Source organism: Ursus maritimus, assembly GCF_017311325.1.
Source record: "Ursus maritimus isolate PB19 chromosome X unlocalized genomic scaffold, ASM1731132v1 scaffold_X1, whole genome shotgun sequence".
NCBI lineage: Eukaryota > Metazoa > Chordata > Mammalia > Carnivora > Ursidae > Ursus > Ursus maritimus.
The window spans coordinates 113,093,007-113,120,376 of NW_024423319.1; the positions used below are offsets into that span (position 1 = coordinate 113,093,007).

At 44.4% G+C, this 27,370-nt stretch overlaps 1 protein-coding gene across 3 annotated transcripts in view; it reads right to left on the minus strand.

The window, feature by feature from the left end:
- BMX (BMX non-receptor tyrosine kinase) overlaps positions 1 to 27,370 on the minus strand; it is a 49,062-nt gene that overhangs the window by 21,225 nt on the left and 467 nt on the right. For 2 of the 3 annotated variants that reach the window (XM_008696395.2, XM_008696394.2), the window contains exons 2-10: positions 21,673 to 21,819; positions 20,531 to 20,635; positions 18,829 to 18,910; positions 14,329 to 14,448; positions 11,404 to 11,468; positions 6,729 to 6,904; positions 3,862 to 3,933; positions 3,129 to 3,182; positions 59 to 113 (exon numbers count right to left, since the gene is read on the minus strand). In XM_008696395.2, coding sequence (XP_008694617.1) covers positions 59 to 113; positions 3,129 to 3,182; positions 3,862 to 3,933; positions 6,729 to 6,904; positions 11,404 to 11,468; positions 14,329 to 14,448; positions 18,829 to 18,910; positions 20,531 to 20,635; positions 21,673 to 21,819 — 876 coding nt within the window. The remainder of the gene's footprint in view (positions 1 to 58; positions 114 to 3,128; positions 3,183 to 3,861; positions 3,934 to 6,728; positions 6,905 to 11,403; positions 11,469 to 14,328; positions 14,449 to 18,828; positions 18,911 to 20,530; positions 20,636 to 21,672; positions 21,820 to 27,370) is intronic. The other variant, XM_040634130.1, reaches the window with a different exon arrangement.

Here is a 27,370-nt window from a genome sequence, read left to right on the forward strand (position 1 = left end):
CCCTCTGGGCCCAACGAGAGGGATCCTTAGAGGCTACTTTAAAGACTAGATGGCTTACCTTTTGTCTCAGTAACTGCTCCGATTGTGCCCGGGAGATGTTACCTGCAAACCAGCTACAACGGGAAAGAATTGCGTATATGCGAGTTAATAACTTGTAACCGCGTGACCGATCACTCAACTTTCTACTCTGTACAATGAGGCACCAGCTTCGATCAGCGATTTCCCAACCTGACTGCTCCAGAGAATCCTTCCAGGGGATTTTCACAACTACAAATCCCCGAGTCTCTGCCACCTAAGCATGATTCCGGGGTAGAGCCTACATATCTGGTTTCACGTGGGGGACACTCAAGAACCTCTGGCCTCCTTCGGGCCCATCTGTAAGATCTATGTGTCACTGTTTTGAGCGAGAGCTGGACAGGAGACCAATGAAAGAATATTCCAGTGGGAAAGTTGGGGTTGCCAAAGATAAAAGTTCCTTCCAACCCTATATTTTCCTTTTAGTTATCTGATAGAAGCGCACTTAATAGCATCTATTTTCAAAGCAATTTTTAAAAAGATTTTATTTATTTATTCATGAGAGACAGAGAGAGGGGGAGAGAAGCAGACTCCCTGCAGAGCAGATAGCCCAATGCAAGACTCGATCCCAGGACCCTGGGATCATGACCTGAGTTGAAGGAGATGCTTAACTGACTGAGCCACCCAGGCGCCCAAAGCAAATGCTTTTCTAACAAATATTTTTTACTTGCAGGATAGCAATAGATAAGTCTCTATGGTTATATTAAGCCAGTAACAGTTACAGCAACCGAGAAAGAGATGATGTGGGGCAGCCAGGCATGATCTTTAAATATTACCTTTTTCACTAAGTTTGCTAAGTGCACCACGTCTTACTTTCTTTGTAGATCTCAACAGGCCCCACCCAGAGTTGTTTCTCATGTGAGATCAACAATGTCTGTAGTCTTTTGGCTTTGGCCAGAATGTCATACTAAGGAAATGAACAGGGTGTGAGGTGGGATGGAGCAGGGGTTTGGGGGCTTACAAGGACCCTCTAGCTAGAGGATAACACCCGAGGAGGAAAGAAGAACCCAAGGGTGAGGAAGAATTGGGGGGGAGGGAGTGCCAGCTGGTCGGCAGGCCAGTGGAGTGGCAAGAGCCACCAGCCAGCTTGGAGGTCTGGATCCTAGACCTAACTTCCTGGAATTACCCATTTGCAAAATGAGGATGAGGGTTAAGTTTGATGAGCTTAAAAGTCTCTTCTAATTCTACCCTTATAGATACGATATAATTAATACTTGAGGTATGAACTGATCATTTTCTTCTTAGTTAATATTTTAAGCTAATCACAGCTAATCAAAGACTCCTCGGGGAATATGATCCAGGATACATGCCTACGGGAGATAGAAGAAAGAGATGATTGGGAATAAGGACAGAGGCCCGGAGAAGCAAGTGGGATTGTGAATAAGCCCCCCACCCCCGCCCCATACACACACACATACACACTTGGCTTGTGTCATAGCTTTGCTGAGGTCTGGCTCTGTTTGTTTTAAAAAAAAAATTTCAGCATGTCATTGCCCAAGCAGCAGAGGCTTAAGCCTGGTCCTAAGGTATGATTTTCCATCTAAACCTCGGTGCCTCAGCCTTCAATAGAACAGAGAAGAATTCCTCATGAAGTTCTGCCCACCAAACAAATGCTTCATTGCCACTGATAGAGGAGGAAGCTGGGGGCACCAAGCACAGTGCAAGAGGCTGAGCCCCGGATCACACAGCCCTCTGCTCCTGATTGCCCTTCGGCATCTCTTCGACTTGGAAGCGGGCATGTCTCTCCTGAGGTTTCCCCAGTGCACACCTCTCACGCACCATTCGAATTAGAAATGATGGAGTTAGAGATCGTCCATATGGTCAGATCTGGGCTTTCCAAATCAAAGAGACTTCCAATTCATCGAAATGCTAAAGACGAACACCCACCATCAGAGGTTCACTCTCATGGTTTAAGTCTTTGTCATCCATCAAAGAGCTATTATCTTTGGATAATTTTGGTGCTGGTGTTTCTCAGTCTTTTATGTCTTAGTTTGCGTTATTCCATCAGAGGCTTTCCTGAGGGTGGATGTTGGGGAAGAAGGTAGGGATCAATGGGAGCTAGAAGGTGGTGAAAACGCCATGCTGTGGAGGGGCGGGGCCTACGGCACATCTTCCCTAATGTGGCGCGAACGCCCAGGGCCACGCTGGGTCAGAGGTAAGACAAAGAGTCGAAACAGTGACATGTACTTTATAAAACCTCTCGCTGTACCTAGAGCCGATATACCAGTGACCAAACTCATACAAAAACAGAACTGAAAAGATGCACAATCCTGGTGTTCAAGTGAGCTGGCCACCAGTCGGAAGCAGGTGTCCGGGAGACGCACTCTGCCCTATCCCTCCCACTTCTCCTTAATGCCAACTTTAAATAAGTTCCGGAGACTTATTTGTCCCTATTTGTAGAAGGAGACAGTCTTAGATTTTGGAAAGGACCTTAATGGTCCCCAGGACAACCTGTCTCAGTATAGTTGGGGTGATCCTACATTTTTATTCACCCAGAAGAGTGCAATTCATGCGTGATGTCCAGGTGTAATATTTAAGAGTGCACTCTCTCGTTCTAAAACGTCCTAATCTGGATGTTAAATGATAAGGTCGCCCTAGAAATAGGACTCTCTCAACATAAATGCGGTCACGTTCAAGTCCAGTTGCGCTACCTTGTTACTGTATCATAAATAACTTCAAAAACAGGACGAGTAAGTGCTAATCAGAGCCTTCAAACGTCACCCTGGCCAGAGACCTCCAGGGCAGAAATACGTGGCAGAAATGTCATATGCTGCGTGTACGAAGACAAAGTCAGGTGAAGGGGACGCCAGGGGTATGATAAATCCAATGACTATGTACAGCCAGTTTAGATAATCCGGACTGAGGAAAAATACTTCCCTCGGTAACAACCCAGCCATCATCCAGATAAATGGCCCAGAACCTCACATGAGTTTACCCATGTAAATACAGCCTCCCGAGCAAGTCTGAGACATTTGCTCTAATGCCTTTGGGGAAGAATGGAATAGAAATATCTATGTTCATTTTAGAGGAACACAGAGGACTTTCAAACTCACTCATAATCATCCAGATTTTCCTCTTCTTCAGATGAACTTGACTCAGGGAATCCCCTTAAGAAGAGAGGAAATGACATGAATGCAAAAAAACATCAAGAAATAATGCAATTACCTAGCGGTGCAATCTCGAATCCCACCCTGCTTTTACCCCCATAAATAAAATTTAGACTGTCAGGATTCCCTTTTTGCACTTGGGAAGATATCTGCGAAGTGAAGAGAGAATCACTCAAAAGTTGGGTGCATGCCCAGTTTAATAAGAAAATGGCTCTTTGCTACAGGAGGCCCCCAGGAACATGGATTTGTTTGACTCTTCTGGAAGAGCGGGCTCATGAAATAGATGAATGCCTTCGGGAGCAGCTGTAGTATGAGGTTAAAAAAAAAATTCGGGATGTGTACACAGCAATTCTTGAGAAGAGTTGCTTGACTTTAGGGGGTTTTTCCTCCCGCTAGGGCTGCCCGAGCCAGGTATATTACTGTTCATGCTAACACCAGTGCGTATCATGAATGATGGATGGGAAGTGTCAGTGTGAGGAAAACTGTCACCCACGAGTCATTAATTCAGACCAACTGAAGGGTTCAGAGAGGCAAACTACGTGAATTTTTTGGTTGTGAAATTTTTGGTTCGTCTTTCCCTTAAACGTGAAGTCTAGTTGCAAAGTGAATGCAAACGTGGTTAGTTTTCCTGCAAATGGAAGCAGATCCTAGACTGAAGGAGCATCTGCATTTGATTTACCATGACATCTTTGAGGTGCTGTGATTTGCAACAGTCCTTTCCCTTTGGTTACTGGAAGCAAAATCTTCACTGCTGCGACAAAAGATACAATTTGTAAATGTCTGTGTATTATACATGTTAAAGGACAAAAATAGTTTTGTTAGATATCATTTGGCTTCGTCTAACATTGTGACCGTCACATTTCACTTGGTTTGGGAATTTAAGCTAATGAGTCCTTTTCACATTTTCGTCCTCGCAGGGACCCCAATAACCAGTGGTGGCTTGACAGTGTGCCTAAACAGAAGAGAACCGTGAATAGAAATGTTGGATGACGAGATCATCTTGACTGGGTTTGCCTTGATTTTCTTGTCGCTATGCAAGCATGCGGTCACTTATATATTTTAACGTGTGATTTTCCTCTTGGCCGTTGCAATTGCAACGAAAAGTCTGGAAAACACTGAGCTTTTAACCCCACATGGGGTTGAGGGATCTGCAAGATCTTCATCACCCTCTGCCCCCCGTCATTTTCCCTCCTCCGTTTTGGGTGTTAGGCAGAGAGTGAGGAAGTGCCTGCCTCTCCAAGTCCAAAGGCTGTTTTGCTTGGAATGTAGGACCTATTTCCTGCTCGCCTTCCTATCTCAGGCTCTTTTTCAAAACCACCCTTCATAGCGACAAGCTTCCTTAACAAGGAAATGCTTCTCTGGCTCCATTTCCAGGAATGCCTGGAGAAAGCCCTCAATGCTGGAACGCCACCGTCTCTGCTTTCCAAAGAGCCTCGCTCACTAGCAGGGCTTTTTTTTTTTTTTTTAACTACATCTCTTGATAAGAAAACTCTTATTTTAAAATGCTAAGCCATTTATTTAGCTTTTATGTTGTTTTTAAGAACACACGGAGAATGTCCATCAATGGTACATCTCTTAGGTTTATCCGTATGATGGAACACTGTATAGACAGTCACAATAATCGGGTAGCTTGCACAACAGTGTGACTGTCCCTAACACCTCTGAACTGTATGCTTAAAAACTACTAACATGGCAAAAGTATGTTATGTTTTACCACCATTCAATATTTTTTGACATTAAAACTGAAGTGTAGCCTCATGTAGTTAAATGGAAAAAAAGGTCCAAGATGTGAAGTGAAGAGAGAGTGGCACAGAAGACTACGGGGTGAGAATCTGATTTTTCAATTCTCTACACACAGTAGCATGTGCATAGAAAACACTCTAGGAGAACATACCCTGGATGTTTTGCGATACTTGAAGGCTTTAATGGAAGCATGCATTATTTTATTCAGAAGAAATTAAAAAGCAGCTCAAGTGAGGATAGTTGATAAAAAGTATTATCTACTTATGTGAGCTGAGAATCATGACTGCATTTTTAAAATTCAATCCACAAAGACCTTTTAGCAATTATCATTCATTCACTGACGTAATGCTACTCAGGCTAAGAAGTGATTCATCAACTCTTTGTTCAGATAACTAGCTTTCTCAAGTTCTAGGGAAAAATCTAAGGTCAGGACTGACTGTTGGGTGCAAAATCTAAGGGGGTGTCAGAAAAACTCAGTAGTCAAGGTAAATAACGTGTTAATGAAATTTTTAAAAATAAAAATAATTAATGCAAAAAATCCATGATGAAAAAAAAGCCAGCATTTTCAATAAAGCTAGGATCTAGCCATCCAGGAGTCGGTGACTCTACCCGCCCCCGCCCCCGCGAATTAATAGTGCTGACAACTCATTTGAATACTGATCAGTTTCGCTGCACATTTCCCTCAATGAATCCCTGGGGCTTCCAGTAGGGACTGGGCCTGGCACAAAGCGGACATGACACCCGCTGTCCTGGGATCTGCGTCTCTTGATGGTCTCCTTCCATAAGAACACTGGGTTGTGGGCAAATAAATGTGACGCGCCCCCTCAGGTGCCAGGTGTAGATTAATACACTTGGACTCTAGCTCCTCTTTGAAATGAAAAGTACCACAATTTGTTACACCGAAAGCAACAGCAAGAATACACTTCCATTCTTTCAAGTTCTGTGTGGCCCTGTGGCTGTAGCATCGGTACAGTGAGGCATTTGCTTTAGGTAAAAATGATGAGGATGGAAAGAATTTAAAAAAAAATAAGGGCACGAGGGAGGAAAGAAAGACTCTGGGGAGTCAGAGAGATGTTCTTTGTCCACTGTGGGGAAGACAGGCCCCAGTGCCCTGCAGGGAGGCTAAGAACTGGGTGAGGACACGTCAGACAGTGAAGAACGTGATGGGGAGGAAGGCTGAGGCAGCAAAGAGGGAAGGACAGTCACTTGACCCTTTATTGTCATCTTGCGATTCAATTCAATCTTTGGTGAGCAGCAAGTATGGGGCCGGCTTGGTCCCAGGCCCTGAAGAGATACACAGTTTGGGTACAGCCTTCAAGGTAGTTCTCATTCTGGCTTTAGCATCTTTTGGCTTAAAAAACGTGAGAAGACTGCTCACGTCGGGAGAGGTGAAGGGGTCCATCCTGAGAAGGCAGCCGAGGCCTCGCTGGGAGTGTTACTCGTCATTTGTAAGCACAGGACAAAAGTAAGCCCACCCGGAACTGTCTCATGTAAAGACTACATTTTAAAGCTTCCAAGTTCTGGCAGGTAGGGTTATTTGGGGGAAAGGGGGAGAGAAAGAGGAGGGACTAAAATGCGCACGTATTGCTTGGATCACAGGTCTGGTCTTCTAGATGGGAAGTCTATGCCGTTTGGTCCCAGTGGGCCCGCGGCTCGCCCAGGCTCGTGGCTCAGGCACCGAGCCTTTTCGGAGGGGGGCCCTTCTCAGCTAAGGCCTGGGTGGGCAGCTTTGAGGCTGACGTCCTAGGCCGGGGGTAATTCTGTGCTACGTGCTGGGCAGCCCGACTGAAAGCTGAAGCTTACCTTTCCAGTTTCCTTACTTGCCACCAGTCAGGGCGCTCTTCTCTTGGACTATGCTGCGTGTCGGCAGTTAGCCGGGGGCCGTAGTTTCTCTTTGAGTCACTGTCGTACTGGGCCATGGCGGTACTCGAAGACGGTTCATTCATTTTGAAAATGGGAACTGCTCGAGGAATCTTCAGCTTTGGAGGACGAGAGATTTAATATATCACAGTGAGGCACGGATTCGTGTACTGGGAACTAGCAAGCTGAGTACATCAGCTCGAAGGGAGGGAGGGAGGGAGGGAAGGAAGGGAAGAAGAGAGAAGGGAAGAAAAGAAAAGAAAGACAAGGGCAACGAGGGCAGTACTAAGTTTTGGAAAGATCTGGAGCAACTGGAACTCTCACACTCGGCTGGTTGGAGTACGGAGCGTATAGCCACACTGAAGGCTGTTTGCAGAATCTGCGCAAGGCGGGCCTGCGCATACCCTGCGAGCCAGAAAGTCTGTATGCACACCCAGCAGTGCAATCAAAAGACACATATAAGAATGTTCATAGCAGAATTATTTCAACTCGATAAAAACTGGAAATGACCTAAATGCCCATTTAAAGAGTAAAATACTAAGCCTATTTTATACTAAACGTAAGGTGCTCCCCTTCTGGTCCTGAAGAGGGAGGAGGGGCCAGAAACCAAAGAATGTAGGTTGCCTCTAGAAGCTAGAAAAGACAAGGAGATAGCTTTTCCCCCCTAAAGCCTCCAGAAGGAAGACAGCTGTGCAGACCCATTTTATTTTAGACTTCTGACCTTCAGAACTTCAAGAGGATAAATTTGTGTTGCTTTAAGTCCCTCAATTTGTGGCCATTTGTTACAATAGCAATAAATCGAATGCAGGGGTAATAGTCACACAGTGGAATCCTGTACAGCAGTGAGAGTAAACTACGACCACACACTGGCGCGTCGGTCAATCTCACAGGAAGACAGATAATGCGGGACTATATACTTAATGATTCCATTGATGTAAGGTCAAAACCAAGCACGTAAGCTATGATGTTCTAAGTCAGGCTAGTGATTACTCTCAGCGGGATACAGTGACGAGAAAGGAACATGATGGTACCCCTGGGGTTCTGTGATGTTCTGTTCCTTGATTCCAGTGAGAGTTACACGATGTGTTCTGTTTGTGAAAATTCACCAAACTGAACACTTCGGGCTTGGACACTTGTCCGAGTGCATGTTATGCTTCCATTAAAAATTCACGTAAAAAGGAATAAGCTCCGAACTTAATTTTTCATACTCGTATGTTTACTTTTTTGCAGGGATCGACGTCCTGGAAATTTTCGCTGTGCAGGACACTGCTGTTTATGAGCTATGCGGTGGTTCTGTCCAGAGATAAATGCTGTGGAAAGTTCCCTAAACGGAAAGCTGAACAGAATGGCTAGAAAGTGGATTTTTAATTTCCTCAGCTCCGCAAAGTAAGTCCTCTACTGAATGTTCTGGTAAAAACAAAACAAAGGAAAACATGTTTTTCATGATACTCTCGCTGATCCCTGATCCCCTAGGGCAGTTTACAATCAAAACAGACTTAGAAACCCTTGGCCACTGATTTGCCCGACTGATAATTTTCAGCACATTTCCCAAAGAATTCCTTGCCAGAGATTAGATGCAATGGTTTGTGGCTCCTAAATTATCCTCTGCTCTTAGATTTCTTTAAAACAAATTTTACTGGATTATACTTTGCATACCATAACATCTACCGTTCGTAAGTGTAGAATTCGGTGACTTCTGGTAAATTGATCCAGTTGGGCGAACCATCACCACAATCCGGTCTGAGCACATTGCTGTCACTCCTGTAAGGCCCCTGTGACCGTTAGCCGTCACCCGTTCCCATCCTGGCCCCGGGCAACCACTAATCAACCCTTTGTCCCTATAGATTTGCTTATTCCGGACATTGCTCTTAGGTGTCGTGTAAGGCCATAATTTTCAAGCTTCAGGACGAGCGCACGTAGCCAACCTAGAATGGCTGATACCAAAAGAAAACCCTCAAACCTTAATAATTACGTTGGTTTCCTTGGGCTGCCGCGACAAATTAGCGCGCGTTTGGTGGACGAAACAACAGAGCTCTGTTCTCTCGTGGTTCTGGAGGCCCGAGTCCAAAACCAAGGCTTCACTGTGGCCGCGCTCCCCTTAAAAGCTCTGTGGGAGAGCATTCGTTGGCCTCTTTCAGCTTCTTTGACTTGTGGCAGCATAACTCGAATCTCCTGCCTAGGTGTTTGTTTGTTTATTTATTTATTTTACTTAAACTTTAGGTAGTGAACATACAGGGCAATCTTGGTTTCTGGAGCAGAATTCAGTGACTCATCACTGAGAGACAACACCCAGTGTTCATGACAAGTGCCCTATTTAATGCCCATCCCCCACACACCTCCCTCCATCAAGCCTCAGTTTGTTCTCTATCGTTAAGAGTCTCTTACGGTTTGTTTCCCTCTCTCCCTTCCCCCCACCCTTGCCATATGTTCACCTGTTTTCTTTCTTAAATTCCACATATGAGTGAGATCATATGGTATTTGTCTTTCTCTGACTGACTTATTTCACTTAGCATAATACACTCTAGCTGCATCCACATCCTTGCAAATGGCGGGATTTCATTCTTTTTGATGGCTGAGTAATATTCCACTGTATAGATGTACCACCTCTTCTTTATCCATTCATCAGTTGAGGGATATGTGGGCTCTCTCCATAGTTTGGCTCTTGTTGATAATGCTGCTATAAACACTGGGGTGCATGTGCCCTTTTGCACCTGTATTTTTATATCTTTTGGGTAAATACCTAGTAGTGCAATTGCTCAGTCATAGGGTAGTTCTGTTTTCAACTTTTTGAGGAACCCCCATGCTGTTCTCCAGAGTGGCTGCGGCAGCTTGGATTCCCACCACCAGCGTAAGAGGGTTCCCCTTTCTCTGCGTCCTCGCCAACAGCTGTTGTTTCTTGTGTTGTTAAATGTAGCCATTCTGACAGGTATGAGGTGCTATCTCATTGTGGTTTTGATTTGTATTTCCCTGACACCAAGTGATGTCGAATATCTTCTCATGTGCTGTGAGCCATCTGGATGTCTTCTTTGGAAAAGTGTCTCTTCATGTCATCTGACCATTTCTTGACTGGATTATTTATTTTGGTCTGCCTAGGTCTTTAAATGGCCTTCTTCTCTGTGTATCTCCCTGTGTCCTCTCCTCTTTTTATAAGGACACATCCTAATCCAGTATGCTCTCATCTCAGTCCTTAATTAATTACATCTGCAAAGACCTGTTTCCAAATAAGGTCACATTTTGAGGTTCTGGGTGAACATGAATTTGGGAGACACAATTGAACCTACTCCAATAATGGATTTCCTGTTGGTTCACAAAGATTTTATGGTTTTAACTTAGAAAGAGAGAGGTGTGTGTGAGCGTGCGCAGATGAAAATAAGTACCCAAGACACTGTAGAGCAAATGGGTGGGTAGAGACACTCCTTTACTTTTAGGAGACTTTCTAGAGCATCACTGGGAGGCCATTTTATGTGTCTGCTGGCATTTGAGGAGGCAGCCACCTGCCTGGGAAGCCTAAAATCAGGAGGTTGTGGCTACAAACCCAGGAAAGCAGAGCAGCAGCGCGTGCGGTGACAGTCACATACCGTTGTACGACCCAGAGCAGTCAAGGTTTGGTTTGTTGTACTGTAGGCCAGCTCCGCCCTTGGGAGAGGGTTCTGGGAGCCATCTTGAAAGGAACTCCGTCCAGGATGGGTGAACTGACCCAGCAGAAATGTGAGCACTAGAAACTCGAGAGCTAAGGGTCAAGACAGCCCCTCTGTCATAAAACTACATTTGGGTCTGCACTCTCGTGGTGAACCCACAAACGCTTCCCATAAGCTAAAGAATTAGCACCGGAAAACTGTCTCACCCAGAAGCCACCCCTACCAAAATCATGATGGGATCAGCCACAAGTGACTGTTTTTCATCGGACCCCCTCTTCCTGGGCCCCAACCATGAAAGAGTCCGAAATCTCAGCTTCTCCGTGGCTGACAGCTGATGCTCACCTGAGCTACACGAAGGGGAGAAGCTGTAACTTGGAGTGATGTCTGGAGTCGTATGATTAGAACGTTGGGAGGGACAATTTAGAGGTTCTTCTCATGACTACTAGTAATTGGGACATTTTGTTTCACCTGAGACCAACTGGAAAACTATGGAATCTCCATTCAGGGACAGAGAAGAAAGCCCACCAAGTGGCTTTGAAGAGATAATGGAAGGAAAGAATTCGCTTATTTTCTGCTTGTGCCCTATGGAGTCCCATCCTTCACCAGGATACTCACACGAGGAGGTCTTGGCCATGCTGCTCCTGGGGGAGGAATGGCAGCGAATAACAGCTGCCTGTCATGTGTAATGCCACCGTAAGGACGTCTCCCACATGCACCCATTTTTTTTTTTTTGGTGACTATTTATGTGCGCACAGGTTAGAAAAGGCGCAGTTATTAAGTACGACAATATAAAATGGTAAAATGATTCGATATTGGAACTTCGCCTTCAACGGTGCCGTTGCTGTCGGTGACAGCTCACCTTTGTCCTCTCTTTGCTCAGCAGTCTGAACACAGCCCATATTTTCTAGTCTTGAATCTGGCAACTTTTAGTGTATTTTAATATATCCTGGTTATGCAAAAATTGTTTAATGTTGGCTTACCACTCCGTCCGGGAAGATGGGAAGTCTGTGTTTCTCTTCATGGGTTGTAATGTGCAGATCAGCATCTGAAAAGCAAAATCAAGTAATATCAGAAGAAACTTTAAACAGAACAAAGCAAACACCCAATGTTATGAGTCAAAAGAATGAACTAGCTTATGCGATCAATGCTTTAGATGATGTGAATTTAGACACAGCATCTGGAATGATTTTGTTGTTTTCCTGCATAACACCCAACTCAAACACCACTACTCCACCTTTGATTATCAGTATCCTCCCCCAAATGGATAAAAAATTCAAGTTCCTCTAAATTAAACTCTTAATTCATATCATATTTCTACCTTGTATTTGAAATACAGATACCTAATCTCGTTCGGTAATACCTATGACGCTAGGGGTCAGAATCCACGTCTGATTCCTCTTTGATTGACTCATAGGAGATGCTTTTAAGTAGCTGATTTCTTTTTTTTTTAAGATTTTATTTATTTATTTGAGAGAGAGAGAGCACGAGAAGGGGGAGGGTCAGAAAGAAGCAGGCTCCCCACTGAGCAGGGAGCCCGATGTGGGGCTCGATCCCAGGACTCCAGGATCATGACCTGAGCGAAAGACAGACACTTAACTGACCGAGCCACCCAGGCACCCCAGCTAGCTGATTTGTAAGTGAACAAACCTATCCCACACTCCCCCCCCCATTTCTTATGATAATTTCTGGTTTCTCTTTCCATTTCCACATCTAGATAGATGCCCAGGGTATGGGTGTAAAGCCGTTATGTGCCTTATAAGTAGAGCGGCCATATAATGTACTAACCAGCCTGGAACATTTCTTACAGGGGTAAGTAAGCTTTTAATAATGATGCCAGGTCACCAGCTGCTCCGAACAAACTGGGGTGTATGGTAAACTTACTTGTAGGCCACGTACCCTGGGAAAGGAATGGTCCAGGGCATTTTGGAGACAGAAGGAAGCAAGGGCTCTCAACTATTTCCTTCCTAGTAACTGTACCCTTGGGCTGCCCTGTAACTCAGTAGAGGAGTAAGTTATACTTGGCTAGATAAACGATATCACAGCTGCTCATGGGCCACGGCTCCTCCAAGTTCTGTAGTTTTCCTCTGAGGCTGGCAAAGAGCCTGTTGCATCCAGAACATAGGGCAGATGCCATCCAGCCTGAGCCTACAGAGATAATCCCAAGGGAGTGCTCCCTCTGGCCTTTTTTCCTACTTCTTCCCAAGGAGTTAGGGTCAGAGCTAGAATCTGGCCTGCTGGGTAATGATGCCAGATCATGGACAAAATAATTAGGGGAAAGAATGAATGTTGTAAGGCAGCATTATTCCTCAGCCCCTTACAGTGGAGGGAGGATCTACATACAGTAATTTCTTTTTTTCTTTTTTTTTTTTTAAAGATTTTATTTATTTATGTGACAGAGAGACAGCCAGCGAGAGAGGGAACACAGCAGGCGAGTGAGAGAGGAAGAAGCAGGCTCCCAGCAGAGGAGCCTGATGTGGGACTCGATCCCGGAACGCCGGGATCACGCCCTGAGCCGAAGGCAGACGCTTTAACGACTGCGCTACCCAGGCGCCCCAACATACAGTAATTTCTGTATAGTTCATTCAGTCACTATAATTCCTGAGTATAAAGGGCAATGTGATATACTTAAGATTAATAAATATTCATTGTGTAGTCTAATTAAGATAGAAAGCACAATGAATATTCATTGATTTTTATTGTCAAATTACTAGTAATCTCGTTAATATGACTGTCGGGTGTCAATACTGTAATGGAGTGAATTCGACTGCTGAGTATCACGCTGCTGATCTTATTTAAATCGTTAAAGTTGTAATCCAAGCATATTTTGTTCAGGCTGGTAAAACTGTTACCAGAATAATTTCTCCTTTTTAAATTATTCACGACTTACTGTCGGTAAACAATGATAAACTTCTAAAATATGTAAGACTGCCTCATGGGGCGCCTGGGTAGCTCAGTCAGTTAAGTGTCTGACTCTTGGTTTCGGCTCAGGTCGTGATCTCAGGGTCATGGGATCAAGCCTGCCTCGGGCTCCACACTCAGCGCAGAGTCTGCTTGTTCTTTTCCCTCTGCTCCTTCCCCCCCTGCTCTCTCTCTCTTTCTCTCTCTCAAATAAATAAATAAAATCTTTAAAAAATCTAAAAAAAGAGAAAAAGACTGCCTCATGTAAATATCCTAGAGATAGGATGGGACCTTAAAGGGCACAAGCGGAAAACAATCTCGTTCCTTCCCTCCCTTGCCCTTCAGAGCCACTCGGCGGGCCTTTTTCTCTATCCCCAGATAAAGTCTCAGGCAGATTTTCTTAGGAATATAACTCTGGATAGAATCTGATTGCACTTAAAGCAGACCCTTCAGTACCTTCTGTGGTGTTATTAAGAAATCAGTAAACATGTACAGAATGGTAAACCCTTTAAATATGTCTTGTAAAACTTGGTGGTCCATCATTGCCATATATATGGTGATTCAAAGTGTTAAATATTATCCTTTGACATATTTTTAAAAAGAATGTTGGGGTTTTTTTTTAGTTTATTATTTTAGGTTATGAGCCATGGTGATGTGTTCTCCACATTCTACCCATTTGGAGTTTATCTTTAGCCAGGAAGAATTATGGGAGGAAATACACAGTTCCTTGCTCGATTCATGATTCCAATTAAAAAAACATTTCTCATGAAATGAAAGAACGGCAAATGTTAATATTGTTATCATTTTAATGAACATGACTCAGTTGACCCTGGAATTAGACTTCATGTGCCCGATAGCATTTTTTGAGGCTGGGTTTTCATGATGTCAACCAATCTGGCACATCTTGTTTTCCCAAGCTGGTGAGCTGTTCTGGAATTTGGCAGGTTTGCCTAATGGGGCACCATCCTCCCAGGGTCCAGCCCAACAAAGGGGGTGGGTCACCTTACATGCTTCCCAGAGAGTACATCCTGGGGCCGCTTTGCAACTCTGCTGGCAGCACAGGAACTTTCCGTCCACGAAGAACCCACTGTGGTACTTGATCAGCAGGTGGGGGTTGCCCCTTATCTCTGGGGAACAGGCAGGAAGAAAACACAGCATGAGCAAATGTTGGCCCAAGAGAAGAAACACATTCAGTAAGTGCTGTTATCACAGAACAATGAAAACCTTATTTTGCCAGCAACCAGGGTAAGAGCAAATGGTTCCCGAAGGATATAAGTCTTTCACTCCAAAGTTAATAAGCCAAAAATTTTTTAAAGTCTACCTAGGTATAGACTGAGAACAACACAATAACTTCCATCAGTCTTACTGAAAAAACTGGAAAATGTATATATAGATTACCTTGGCGATCTAGGGTTTCAGAAATACATCTGTGAAGGAAGCAGGTGGGTTAGGGCACATGGGGTGCAGGAGGCTGAAGAATAGGCCTAGATCTCAGCAAGAAGAGAAGAAGGTTCTAATGAACATGTACTTCCCTCCACTCTTCATTTTGAAACCTTTCAAACGCACAAATGAGTTTCAAGAATAGTACAATGAATGTCCATATACCCGTCACCCAGACTCACCAATTTTTAACTATTCGTCATATTTGCTTTATCTCTTTCTCTCTGTACCTACATATTATTATTATTAAAAATTTTAATTATTATTTTTTGTTAACCATTTGAGAGTAAGTTGCAGATATCATGACCTAAATAACGTCACCCATAAGTACATCAGCATGTGACTTCTGTTAGAAGGGACGGTCACTTACATAACGATAATACAATGAGCAAATTCAGGAACTTTGACACTGATACAACAGTATTGCTGAATATTTTATATTCAAAATTTTCCCAACTGTTCCAGTAATACCTTTTATAATCACTCACTGTTTCTGATTGGGGATCCAATCCACAATCACATATGGCCTTTAGTTTTCTAGTTTCCCTTGATCTAGAACCGTCCCTCATCTCTGCTTTGTCTTTTGTGACTTTGACTTGTTTACACTAAGCAAAGGATCGTTTGTGGGGCTTTTCTAGGAATATGTGCATATTTTAAAAATAATGGGAATAAGGCAATGTTTAATATAAAGAAATGAAATTCTTTTTTTTCAAATATGCTGTTAGTTTTTAAAGATTTATTCATTCACTTTAAAGAAGGCAGGAGGGGCAGAGGGAGAGGGAGAGAGAATCCCAGGCAGACTCTGCGCCAAGCGCGGAGCCCAACGTGGAGCTCAATCCTGTGACTCTGAGAACACGACCCAAGCCGAAACTGAGAGTCAGACATTCAACTAACCGCGTCCCCCAGGTGCCCCCCAAAGAAATGAAATTCTAATATTGGAGTAGAATACTGTTTCTACACCAAATTCGCCTCTCTCAAAATACAGCAGAGAAACCTACAAGGTTTAGTAGAGAAAAGTTCAAGAAGAGTCTCTAGGTGGGGAGGGCTGATTCTACATGTGACTTCAACTCTTTTCTTCTTGATTTTATATTCATCTTAAGGCTTCCTTATTTTAATCCCAGGAGAGTTCTGTTCCTCCTTTCCAACCCCGATTCAAGGAAGTGTTTGGAGATGATTACTGCTTTGCTGGGTCATTGGATCATATCCAATCATAATGTATGTAAAGCATCCAGCACAGCGTTTGGCTCAGAGCACGTGTTCAATGGACAGTGGGCTTTAAGTGTTTAAGTTCAGTTTAGCTCAGCTCAGCTTAGCTGAAAGCACTGGTTTAAAAAAAAACCTTTACTAAATATTAATGAGAACTAAAGGAAAATTATTATGGAAGTCACAAAAGGCAAAAGGAGTTAAAATTATAAAATACTAGTTTCTGACTAGAAACTTGTCCCAAATGGTCACTGCAATTCCTTGGGTGCATGACTTGCCTTCCTGCCCCCCGAGCTCCTGCTCCCCACATGCAGGATTCCTGTTATTTCCTACTACATGGATTTCGTTTCCTGGGTAACTATTTTTTCCAACCAAGTCCAAAAGTCCACATTGCGACACTCCCACCGTTTAATAATGACAATAAGAGGAACCCGTACATATTAACGTGTGTATAGGAATTTACATATTTCCCCTCACACATATCATCTCGTTTAATCTACTCAACAGCCCCGTGGGGAGCTGTTACTGTCTTCATGCACTTACAGAGCTAGGTAAACTGAGGCGCGGAGAGGTGGTCTAGCTTGCACCAGTTCACAAACCTCTAGTACGTAGCATATCTGAGACTCAGCCCCAAGCTTTTTCTACTAGAATCCGACGCACAGATGCCCGCTTCCCTGTAGAAGCCCCTTCCGTTCTCATTTTTGGAAAGAAGGACACGCTTTAGCCACATCCGGTCAGCTGAACTCAGCACCGTGGTGGCCGACGCGCCCGAGTCCCCACTCGGTCAGCCCAGACCTGCTGGGTGTCGGGTACGATCCGGAAAAGGCCGTGTCTCCAACGCCGCCTCAGCTGATAGTGCCCGAGCCGAGTAACAGACAAAAAGACTTCATACGGGAGAGGACAAAGGAGGAGGCGACTTTGTTTTCCTGCGGCGGCGGGTGGGTTGGCCAGCCTGACAGCGGATACCGCCCCCCTCTCTTGTTTCCTTCGAGCTCACAGCCAATCTCACCCAGCTCCTCTCTTGCTATTTACCAGCAGAAAGGCTAGAAACACCGGGACCGTCTTCCAGCCTCCCTTCATACAGAGATGGCCATGACCCAGCTCTGGCCAGTAAAACGTCTGCTCCGGGTCCCTACCGAGCTCGCCGAGCTGCTGCCGCAGCCCTGGACCGTTCGCCTCCGGACTTGTTAACTGCGAGAGGAACAGACGTGCCTCTGTGTCAACAGCGGCTTGGTGTCTTTCTACCTGCATCCCAAAGTGCTATTAACGGACACACACGGTTGCCTGTGCATATGGCAGCCCTAGCGATAGGGTCTCTCTGAAGTTTTACGAGGGGCCGAGAGAATCACCTTCGCTTCTCTCTCTCCGCTCTCCTTTATGCTCCATATGCCTTTACCTGAGCCCTCCAGGGCCCACCCCAACCTGCCTGCCCTACGTAGTTCCGGAAGGAGCCACAAAGGGCTCCAGGGCATGACTCCTAGCTGCACACGGGACGTGTCTACATACGACTGCTCCCAGGAAGTCCCCCCGGAGGAGACTGAATGGGAAGCAGCATCCTAGGGCTCGTCCTGAAGGCCCTGCTCTAACCACGCTGACTCACGTTTGTGTGGGGGCTGCTTTATATATATGCGAGTCATTCATTTGTGGTTCATGATTACTCGAGGAAAAAAGCAACGTGATCTCCCATTTGATACGTTCGGAAACTGAGATCCAGAGATGTGAGATGGTTTCATTAGGTGATAGCACAAAGCAGGGTTTGGATGCAGATTTGTCTGTCTCTAAGACGGATGCCCTTCTCACTTCAACAAGCTGGGAGCAGGGAGAGGGAGGCTTCTCCCGTCACCGGAGGACTTGACTATCCTAGAGGATAGGCTGCTAAACCCTTTCATGCAGAGGAAAAATGAAGCCATAGGTGTGAAAAAAAAAGGATGTATTTGCACCAAAGTGGAGTAGGGGGTTGTCTAACATGGTATAGTTTGAACTATACTGCGAAAGAACCCTAATCTAAAACTTAAATGAAAGAAAATAAAACCTCACCTGGTCTGGGGGCTTAATTTCTGAAATTCCACCACTAGAGTCATTCATTCGAGTTACATACTGTCCTCACACCATCACCTACCTTTCAAATAAGAATACTGCCGGGAGAAACATGATAGCGCCAAGTTACCAACACTATTCTCTCTTCTACCACAGCCTGTCACCAGGGTAGCCTGAGAATCTCTGAGCAAAAGCTCCATTAAATCCCCAGTTTTGCCTAGCATCTATACCGTACTGGTTAAAAAGGCAGGTTGGGGTAGTCGAATTATGAGTTCTCCATTATTAGGTACTGACACTGGCCATGTCTCTTTAACTTCACTTATCTGGAAAAGGGAGAATCCTATTACCTTTTGCATGGAGTTGTCAAGAAGACTACTTAAGGAAATGTTTTATGAAGTACTTGACACAGTAGTTGGCGGATGATAAGTCCGTAGCACTTTGATAGAACTTTCTGTAAACAGCCAAAGTACGGTAGCCACAGGCTTTGACACAGCCCCGGGAGGATGAGAACAGCAGACTTTGGCCTGGGAAAGGGAAGCGCAGTGGGTGGGGAGCAGGTGGTCCGGCTTCCTCCAGGCTGCCTGCCGGGGAAGCACAATAGCCATCTCTGTGCAGGGCAGGAAAGGGCATCCGAGCCGCAGGCTCGCTCCGCTCCGTGGAACAATGAGAATGCAAAAGGACAATGAGTGTGGTGCATTCTCTGAGGTTCGTAGGAAAATCAGCAGATTCTCTCTTGGCCGTGGGTCCTTTTACTGCCATATCTCTCCTCCACCAAGCCTCAACAGAACTCCATGGAGGGACTCCCTTTTATGACTTTTTAAAATTACCTTTTTGTAATGCTTTCAGCCACTGACTTCGGCTCTCTTCGTTTGATGCGTAGACATAGAGAAGCCCATCTTTATAGACAATCTGGAAAGGAAAAGATTGGGTGCATTTAGATGTAATTGCACCTATGGTTCATTCCGATGCAACTGCAAATTTCTTGGTATCCCCAAGGAAAGTTGAGTTTGCTTATAAAATATGCATTAGCTCTAGAATTAGATAGAAAAAAATCTGGTTATTTTTTTCCTCCACCCCTCAATCTGTTTTATCCCAGACACTTCTACACTTGGGAAAGTCACAACGATGATGTGTCTGATGACGGTGAACATTGAGGTCTCAGCATGGGTGCCCTGGACCATGGAGAATTAGAAAAGTCTAAAATGTTAGATATCACAGGTGTCTTAGGAATGTTCTGGTCCATCCACCGGCTCAGTGCATGACTCTGGAAATGTTTGGAAATTTGGTGGAAAATGGATTTGGAAAATGTTTACCTGCTCTATCCTTAAAAATATCTTTAAAAAAATATCTTTAAAAAAAGGATGAAATGTCCTTTACTTTTGCTAAGCCATCCTTGGCAATTTCCATATATTCTGATCATTATATTGTTCATGCTTATATTGAGTAAAAATAGGTCTCCCTCTTACTTCATTCCCTTGGGTCATGTCCCTCCCCAAGGAATCCCCAGCAGAAATCATTATCTCTTCTTTAAGATGCTTATTTAAATGTCAGAACATTATAATGTCGTCCCCAGATCCTTCTCTAGTTTATTCAGTTTTTGTGGGTAAGTGATACAGACCCTTTATTAAATACCGACTAGTTTCTGGGCTCTTTCCTAGACACCTTAAGATCTTAATCCTGTTTCAGCTCCTTGAAATACGTATGGCTATGCCCGCTTAAAGAATGAAGAAACAAACTCGGAGGGAGGGTTGAGTGCGTTGCCTATGGTAACACCAGCACAAGCTGTGGGGTTAGGAGCTCCGTGTGTCTCCGAAGCCTGTGCTCTTTTGAGCTCCCGTGCTTCTGTGATAGGAATTTGAAGCATCTTCCAAGAAACGCCCCTGGTTTCTTCCAGTTGGAGAGGAAGGAAGCTTCTGCTTCCTGGGACACCAGGGCTCCTCTGTAGACCTTGGTCTTAACACTCACCCTCACTGCATTATAATGACCTGTAAATGACTCCTTCTAGTGTGCCTAGTACCTTGCAGCCCCTTGGAAATGCGCAGCAACCTTTGATGAGAGAGACTGTCAGGCCCCAAGGCAAGTCAGGCCACTGTGGCTTACTTGCTTTTCTTTCTTTCTCTCCCTCTGGGGAAAGCAGATTGGTAGGTCGAATTTCAACAAAATGCCCGACTCCCACCTGGGGATGTTCCAAGCCTTGTCATTTTCTTCGTCATTTTGCAACATCTTTCGTTATTGCCAATATATGGAGTTTGTAATAGAAAATATTCAAAGAGGGGCACCTGGGTGGCACAGTGGTTAAAGCGTCTGCCTTCGGCTCAGGGCGTGATCCCAGCGTTATGGGATCGAGCCCCACATCAGGCTCTTCCGCTATGAGCCTGTTTCTTCCTCTCCCACTCCCCCTGCTTGTGTTCCCTCTCTCGCTGGCTGTCTCTCTCTGTTAAATAAATAAATAAAATCTTTAAAAAAAAAGAAAAAGAAAATATTCAAAGAAAAGCCATCCATCCAGTAGAATGTTGTCCCTCCGCTTACCTGAAACGGGTACTGTCTCTCCACAGGGGTCTGCTCCTCAAGATTCACTTTCTCCACACATCTGATTTTCTTAATCTCAATTGATCCTTTTCTGCTGCCTCTTTTCTGAATTAAAAACCATAAATATAAGATGCCTCATGCGATACACAATGGGACACAAAGAAAAGCATAAAGTGAAGGTTATCCTAGGAGGGAGATTGAGAGATGGGATGGGTATGTGAGAATTCTTCCAATTATTCCATCATAGTCAAGATCCAGTGGCAACAGAATATATTTCCGACTGTGGGCACAAACTCGTATACTCCTCCGAAAGCAAGTCTAGAAGCAGCATTTAATTTTGTTTAATATTCTGAAACATATTTCCATCACCTGTCATGCGCTTAATCTATGGAAAATCAAGATTTAACTCCAGTAAGCATCTTTAAAATTTTTTTGTGGGGGTGGGGTAGGGCAGAAAGAACGAGAAAGAGAATCCCAAGCAGGGTCCACGCCCCGCGCAGAGCTGAATGTGGAGCTCGATCGCACAAGCCTGAGATCACCACCCAAGCCGAAATTGAGAGTCAGAGGCTGAACTGACTGAGCCACCTGGGCACCCCACCCCCACCCCCACCCCCAGAGAGCTTCTTAATTTTATTTCCATTTTAGGACAGTATTTTAGGATTTCTGCTCTGCTAGACTTCTCAGCTGAATAGAATTAGTCTGATTTCCAGCACAGTGTTAAGGCGGAGTTTCTTATATTCAGCACTATTTGGGGCCAGAGAATTCTTCAGGATGGGGGCTGTTCTGTACATTATAGGGTGTTTAACAACATCTCTGCCTTCCACCCGCTAGATGCCAGTAGCCCCCCAGACCCCTCCCCAAATTCTGATAACCACAAATGGCCCCTGGGGGCAAATCACCCTCTGTCAAAGACCAGTGTTCTAAAGTTCCAATTAGCCTTAGTAAAGTTAGCCAGTGTTTTAAAACCCTTTATCTTGAATTCATCGTACCTTTGTTAAGAAAAGACAATGTGGTAAAGTGAAGGCGAGTTCTCTTGACTGCCTGAGCTAAGAAACCTGACGTTAAGTCATTATAATTAAGCACTTTGTGGAGATTCAAGAAAAATAAATAGTACAAAAACAATGGAAGAAGCAGGGTCTCACCATTTTGTCATATTCGTAGTAGGAGAGATTCGTTTTGGTTAAAACAAAAAGCCTCTCTTTGTAATTACTTGGCGACATTTTCTTTTTTTGCTGTGACCTTTTGAGAAGGAGTTCTTCTAGAATGGACTTTGTGTCCATATTGTCGTCCTATATAAAATAAAACAATGAAAATGAGTGTCAGCCGCACCTAGCTACATTCTCTTTTAGCCTTCAGCGTTTTTAGTCAACTGTTTCCCATGCAGGGATAATGTAAATAATATAATTTTTAAAAATTAGGTTTAGGGTTAGAGAAGAAATTTTAACTAAGCAGACTCTTCAAAACACACCTGCACTTCAATCCTACTGCCTTGGCCCTGACTTGTATAAATATGTTGATTTGTTTATAACAGTGTATGTATTGTACTTGCCTCCCACTCGGGATCATAAATTCACCATCTTTGCACTACCCTCCAGGCCACCCTATCAAAATTCTCCTTATTCTTTAAGCATTCTGCAGGCATTTGTTGAATCAAATTGGCTATGATCCAACTTTGAAATATTTGAACTCCAGACAGCTCACCATCTCTGAACTGACTGATCAACACATTTCTCTCCATGACTGTGGCTGGCTGTTTGACCAAATCGTCCGGACCACTGGGAGACTCTGATATCATTGTAAATGACACCCACAGTTCCCGATCGTGATCAGATCTTTAACATACAGGAGAGGGGTCTACTTTGCAATATTTCTGAGAACAAGACATTTAAAAATGCTATCAAAATCAGTCTAAGAGATCTGAACAAAGTTGGTACCTTACAGACAAACACTCGCTTTTCCTTCCAAAGCCATAGAAAACATTAAAGCTTAAGGTATTTCTAGAAAATAAATCCATTAATTTTCTGGTTCTACTAAGACTGTTGCTTCAACCCTCCCTCCGATATCAAGTCTGGTAATGAAAAGTAATGTTAAAAGAAAAAAAAGCAATGTTAAGCAGTAGGCCACAAGAGATAAACTTTCTTATGTTCTTCTTTGTTTTTGTGAAATCCCATGAGTACTAGCAGTCAGATGTTCAATAATTTCTATCTTTCTTTGTTTACTGATAATCTGAATGTCATTAACTTTACTCACCTTGCATTCGATCAGCCTGCTTGTGGGTCCTTCAACTCTCAAGCTCTAAGCAAAATGTTACTGCTCGGAGGCACTCCTATTCCCTCTGGCTGTGCCAGGGTCATGCATTACAAAGAAGATATTTGCATCCTATTTACCACTCTCCATCAGGAAGCAGCCACAGAGGCATTGCTCTGTGTGGATGGAGAGGGGCTGCCGAGTGAACCTGTCCAATCACTAAAGGCCACTTCTCACTGGCCCTGAGCATGATGGGCCCACTGTGGCAGGGAGTGGGAGGGAAGGGAGACACATCGAATAAACCACGGTCAGGTCCAGCCAGCTTCCCTCCTGACATAGACCACACCACTCTAGAAACGGGAATCAAGAAAATCAGCCTATGTTCGTTATTTATACAGATGAAGTGGCTATTTATTAATCCCTCGAATGTTCTCCGAGGGCATCGTTTGTTTTAGAGACAGAAGGAATGGAAATATTATCCATTACAAATCTTATCCATCGGTCACTTTTCATTTTGAATATTGTTTTATCTGGGGGGAAAAAGTGTAATTCCTTTGGGAAAGTAGAAAGGGTTTCTTTTTTCTTTTTTTTTTTAAAAAGATTTTTTATTTATTTACTCGACAGAGATAGAGACAGCCAGCGAGAGAGGGAACACAAGCAGGGGGAGTGGGAGAGAAAGAAGCAGGCTCATAGTGGAGGAGCCTGATGTGGGGCTCAATCCCACAACGCTGGGATCATGCCCTGAGCCGAAGGCAGACGCTTCACCGCTGTGCCACCCAGGCGCCCCAGAAAGGGTTTCTTTTGAGCACAGTTGGTGCTATTCGCCATGGTCACTGGTTTCTTGGCTCCCGGACTCAAAGATGGGGCAGAGGTTGGGGCAGTAAACCCAGCCTTTCTAGAAAAGATGATTTTTCTACACCCAAAGTCTATGGCCGGAAGAGAATTCCCTTGAAGACTTACAGAAACTGTGGAGGGTCTAGTTTTTTTGGAGGTATAGTCCCCTTTTGGGGAGCCATGCCACACTGGGCATTGTTTTAAGGCACTTTTGCCTTTTACATTCCTGCGTTCTGAAATTTTACTAACAAAGAAAACTGAAAACTTTTGTCAAACGTCTTTTATACCCACAGCTAGAACGTGACTCCTCAAAGCGGAATGCTAGGTGAATATAAAGTTTTTACCTTTCAAAAGAAAAAGAAAAGAACGTTTACTTTTCAAAACTTTTTCAGATACTGAATGAACTTGTAACATTAAAAGCACTGCTTTAAAAATGCAAAACCCAACGTCCCAAGTAGGAAGCAGACTTTCCCAGTCCTGCACGACCATACATACACTTTTCTGTTTATAGAACTTTTACATTCATTACATTAAAGATTTTTGGGAGGGAATTTTATCTAAAAGATTAATACGGTGGGTCACAGAAACCATTGACAAATGAAATTCACAAGGTTGCTTCTGTATATTGAAGGAGGAAGAACATGGGCTAGAAAGGAAGGTACCAAGTCCCTGAGCACATTCTCTTGTCCATGTCCAGGGCTTTATTCATGTTGTTACATCTGATGCAATATAATTTGTCAAATTTCAACAAAATTGTTCATTCCAAAGCTCCGCCTTTTGTGAATTTTTTGGCTTTCATTTCTAAAATCAGATGTGATGTTTGTTCTATAAAATTAAGAACTACCAACAAGCAAAAGAAAAAAAGAACTGTTAACATTTTGGTGAACATACCTCTAGATTTTTCCAAACATTTACGTGCATGTATCTATTTTCACAAACATGAGCTCACACTCTGTGCGGATAGGTCTGTAATCTGTTGTTCTCATGTAACACACACCTGGGGCCACATGTCTTTGGAGACCTTCAAAGTTCTACTCCCTCAGCTGACCTCGGAGCTTCCTAACGAACTTGAAGAACACAGTTTTGATGACTCACGCTTTTGTTTCATCGAGATCAGTTTCTTCTAGGACAGTCCCTCACTTCCGCTCACGTTGGGACCTGCCTTTCTACTTCTATTTGCTTCTATCCCTTCCTTGTACTTCTCTCTTCTCTTACATTAGCCTAGATTCTAAAACGAAGGCATTTCTATGGTCTCCCTTGGTATAGGAAGAGATAATCAGTGATGACTAATTTTTAGGAAGGTACTATTTCCTCCCTGTATTAGGACCATAAGTCAACAGGCTCAGGTACCACTGTTGACTCAAATGCTTGCCCAGCGGCTAATGAATTCGGCTCTGCCTGACCATATTTAAGGTATATTCAGTTGGGAAGGTTAAAAAACACTTTTAAAATGAAATGAGATCCTAAAGCTAGTTAGTATTAGCCAGAAATCAATTTCCATAGAAGAGCCGGCAGAATTTGGCTGGGCTCTCATGGTACCACCTACATGGAACAGACACATCAATTTGCTTACCAAATAACCCAGGCTGCCTATTTCCATAAGCACATGAAACTAGAAAGAGATTATAGTGCAGGGGAGGCAACAACAAAAACCAAAAGCAAAAAAAACAAAAAAACAAAAAAACAAAAAAACCAGACACCAACTGGCAGAAACCAATATGGCATTTTCTCCAAGGAAGCCAGCAAGCATCACGTAACCCATAACATATGTACAAGGTGGACGCTAAATTAACGTGACTTGAAATCTCCATGGCTATGTATTTAGCATGCATAAGGAAATGTTGTCAGGAGAGTAAGGAGTTCAACTCTGCAGGTCTGTCTAGCACACTTGATTTTTTGAGCCTGCAGCGTGCCGGACCTCGAGTGAGCAATTCCACAAACGAGGATCCGCCCTCCACTGCCTGAGTGACAAGGAGCAGACCTGAGAGAGAGGTTTCATACCTAATTAATGTGCAAGGTGGTTGGAGCGTGGTGGACTCAGAAGGCGGGGAGGAGGTTACAGGGCTGTCATTGATGAGCTGTGTCACCCTGACTGAGCCCCTTCCCTGCACTAAGCGTCAGTTTTCTGATCCGGAAGATAAGATCGGTTACAGCTCTCTCAATTTTACCGGACTCGAATGAGAAAGCTTATGTCAAAGCTCTGGGCACACCATGGGGCCTGGAACCACGACTGAAAGAGAAAAGGGGGGGGGGGAAGAAACAACTGGAATGCTAGAGCAGAGCCCATGTTCTCTTGGCCCTGAAAGGCCCGAGGGAGGGAAGTTGTTTCTTTTTCTTATGATAATCAAGAAAGACATTATGGAAGGGAGGACATTAAAATTGGACGTTAAAGGATATGAGTGATTGTAGCAATAATAATCCGAACTAACATTTAAGGAGGGCTTGCTTTATGCCAGGCACTATTTAAAGCACCTTAAAAATACGTATTCCTTTACTCCGTGGGGTAGGCTAAACAGCCCCCCCCCATCCTATGGGGTATGTCCTAATTCAGTCGCCTTATGGGCTGGTTAGGAAAAAAGCAAAAGGTGATAAATCCATGTCGTAATACCTTATGCTGAATTAGTAACACACAGCCCTGCTTAGGTGATACAGGTTGGGGTGGGCAGAAGCACCCAGCTGCGAGGTCAAATCCCTGCTCCGTCTCTGTGCAACCTGGCATGTTACTTAACCCTGCTAAAGCCCAGCTTCCCCATCTGTAAAGGGAGTGAGACAGTAACGATCTCGAAGGGCTAGGAGGAGTCAAGAGAAAATGGCAGTGTGATGCCTAGCCCGCTCGCAGATACTCCCAAATTCTGTACCCCTTCCCCCATCACTCCCTAGGTAAAGTTAAAAAAAAAAAAAGACCATAGGAAAGGTTAAAACCTGAAGAGAATGAAATGACCCTCGATGATAACATTTCAGTCCTCATCCCTCTTCCTCAGGTCCTGGGGATGCGACAGCACGGGAGGCAGGAAGACACCCTGCGCGTTCTCTTGTCGGCGAGCACCCACCCTGTACGTCTGTTACAAGCTTTCAATCCCGGGACGGCTTGTGTTAGATTCAGGGTGAGCCAGCCCCTTACTGACTGTGTGTTTGTGCCGCTGGGTTTCTTACAAATCAATACGTGGATGGCACGGCAGGGGTGGTGCACGGACTGGCGGTGTCAGCGTAGCCCGGGAGCTCGTGAGAAACGCAGACGCCCAGTCCCCAGCCAGACCTGCGGCATCACAGCCTGCATTTTAGCGAGACCCCCCAGGTGCCTCATGTGCTCATGCGCGTTTGGAAAGCCCTGACCTCGACCACAACACACCCGCGCCACTTCTTAACTCCAGTGAAACCATCCTGGTCCGCCAGAATGCCCAGCATTACCTGGCTGTGGCTGTTACTGAAAGGTTCACCTCCCCCATCTTTCCATCTGCATCTAAAATCCGCCCCCCAACCCCAGACGTTGGAGCCTTCAGGAACCTGAGAACAAATATCTGTAGTTAAAGTAATGCCATAAAAACGCAGATAAATAAAAGAGCGTAAGAGTAACATTTCTCTGTCTTTTGGGAAGCAGTTAGGAAGCCAATATGCAAAGTCACGGAATATGCAGAAGAGCACAGAGAAAAGCAGCAGAGGCAACACACAGAGCTCGCTGGAGCTCACAGCGATACCCACACAGCCCGACAGCTTCCCTGAATGAGATTTTTGAGCCGGGGCGGGGGGGGGGGGGGGGGA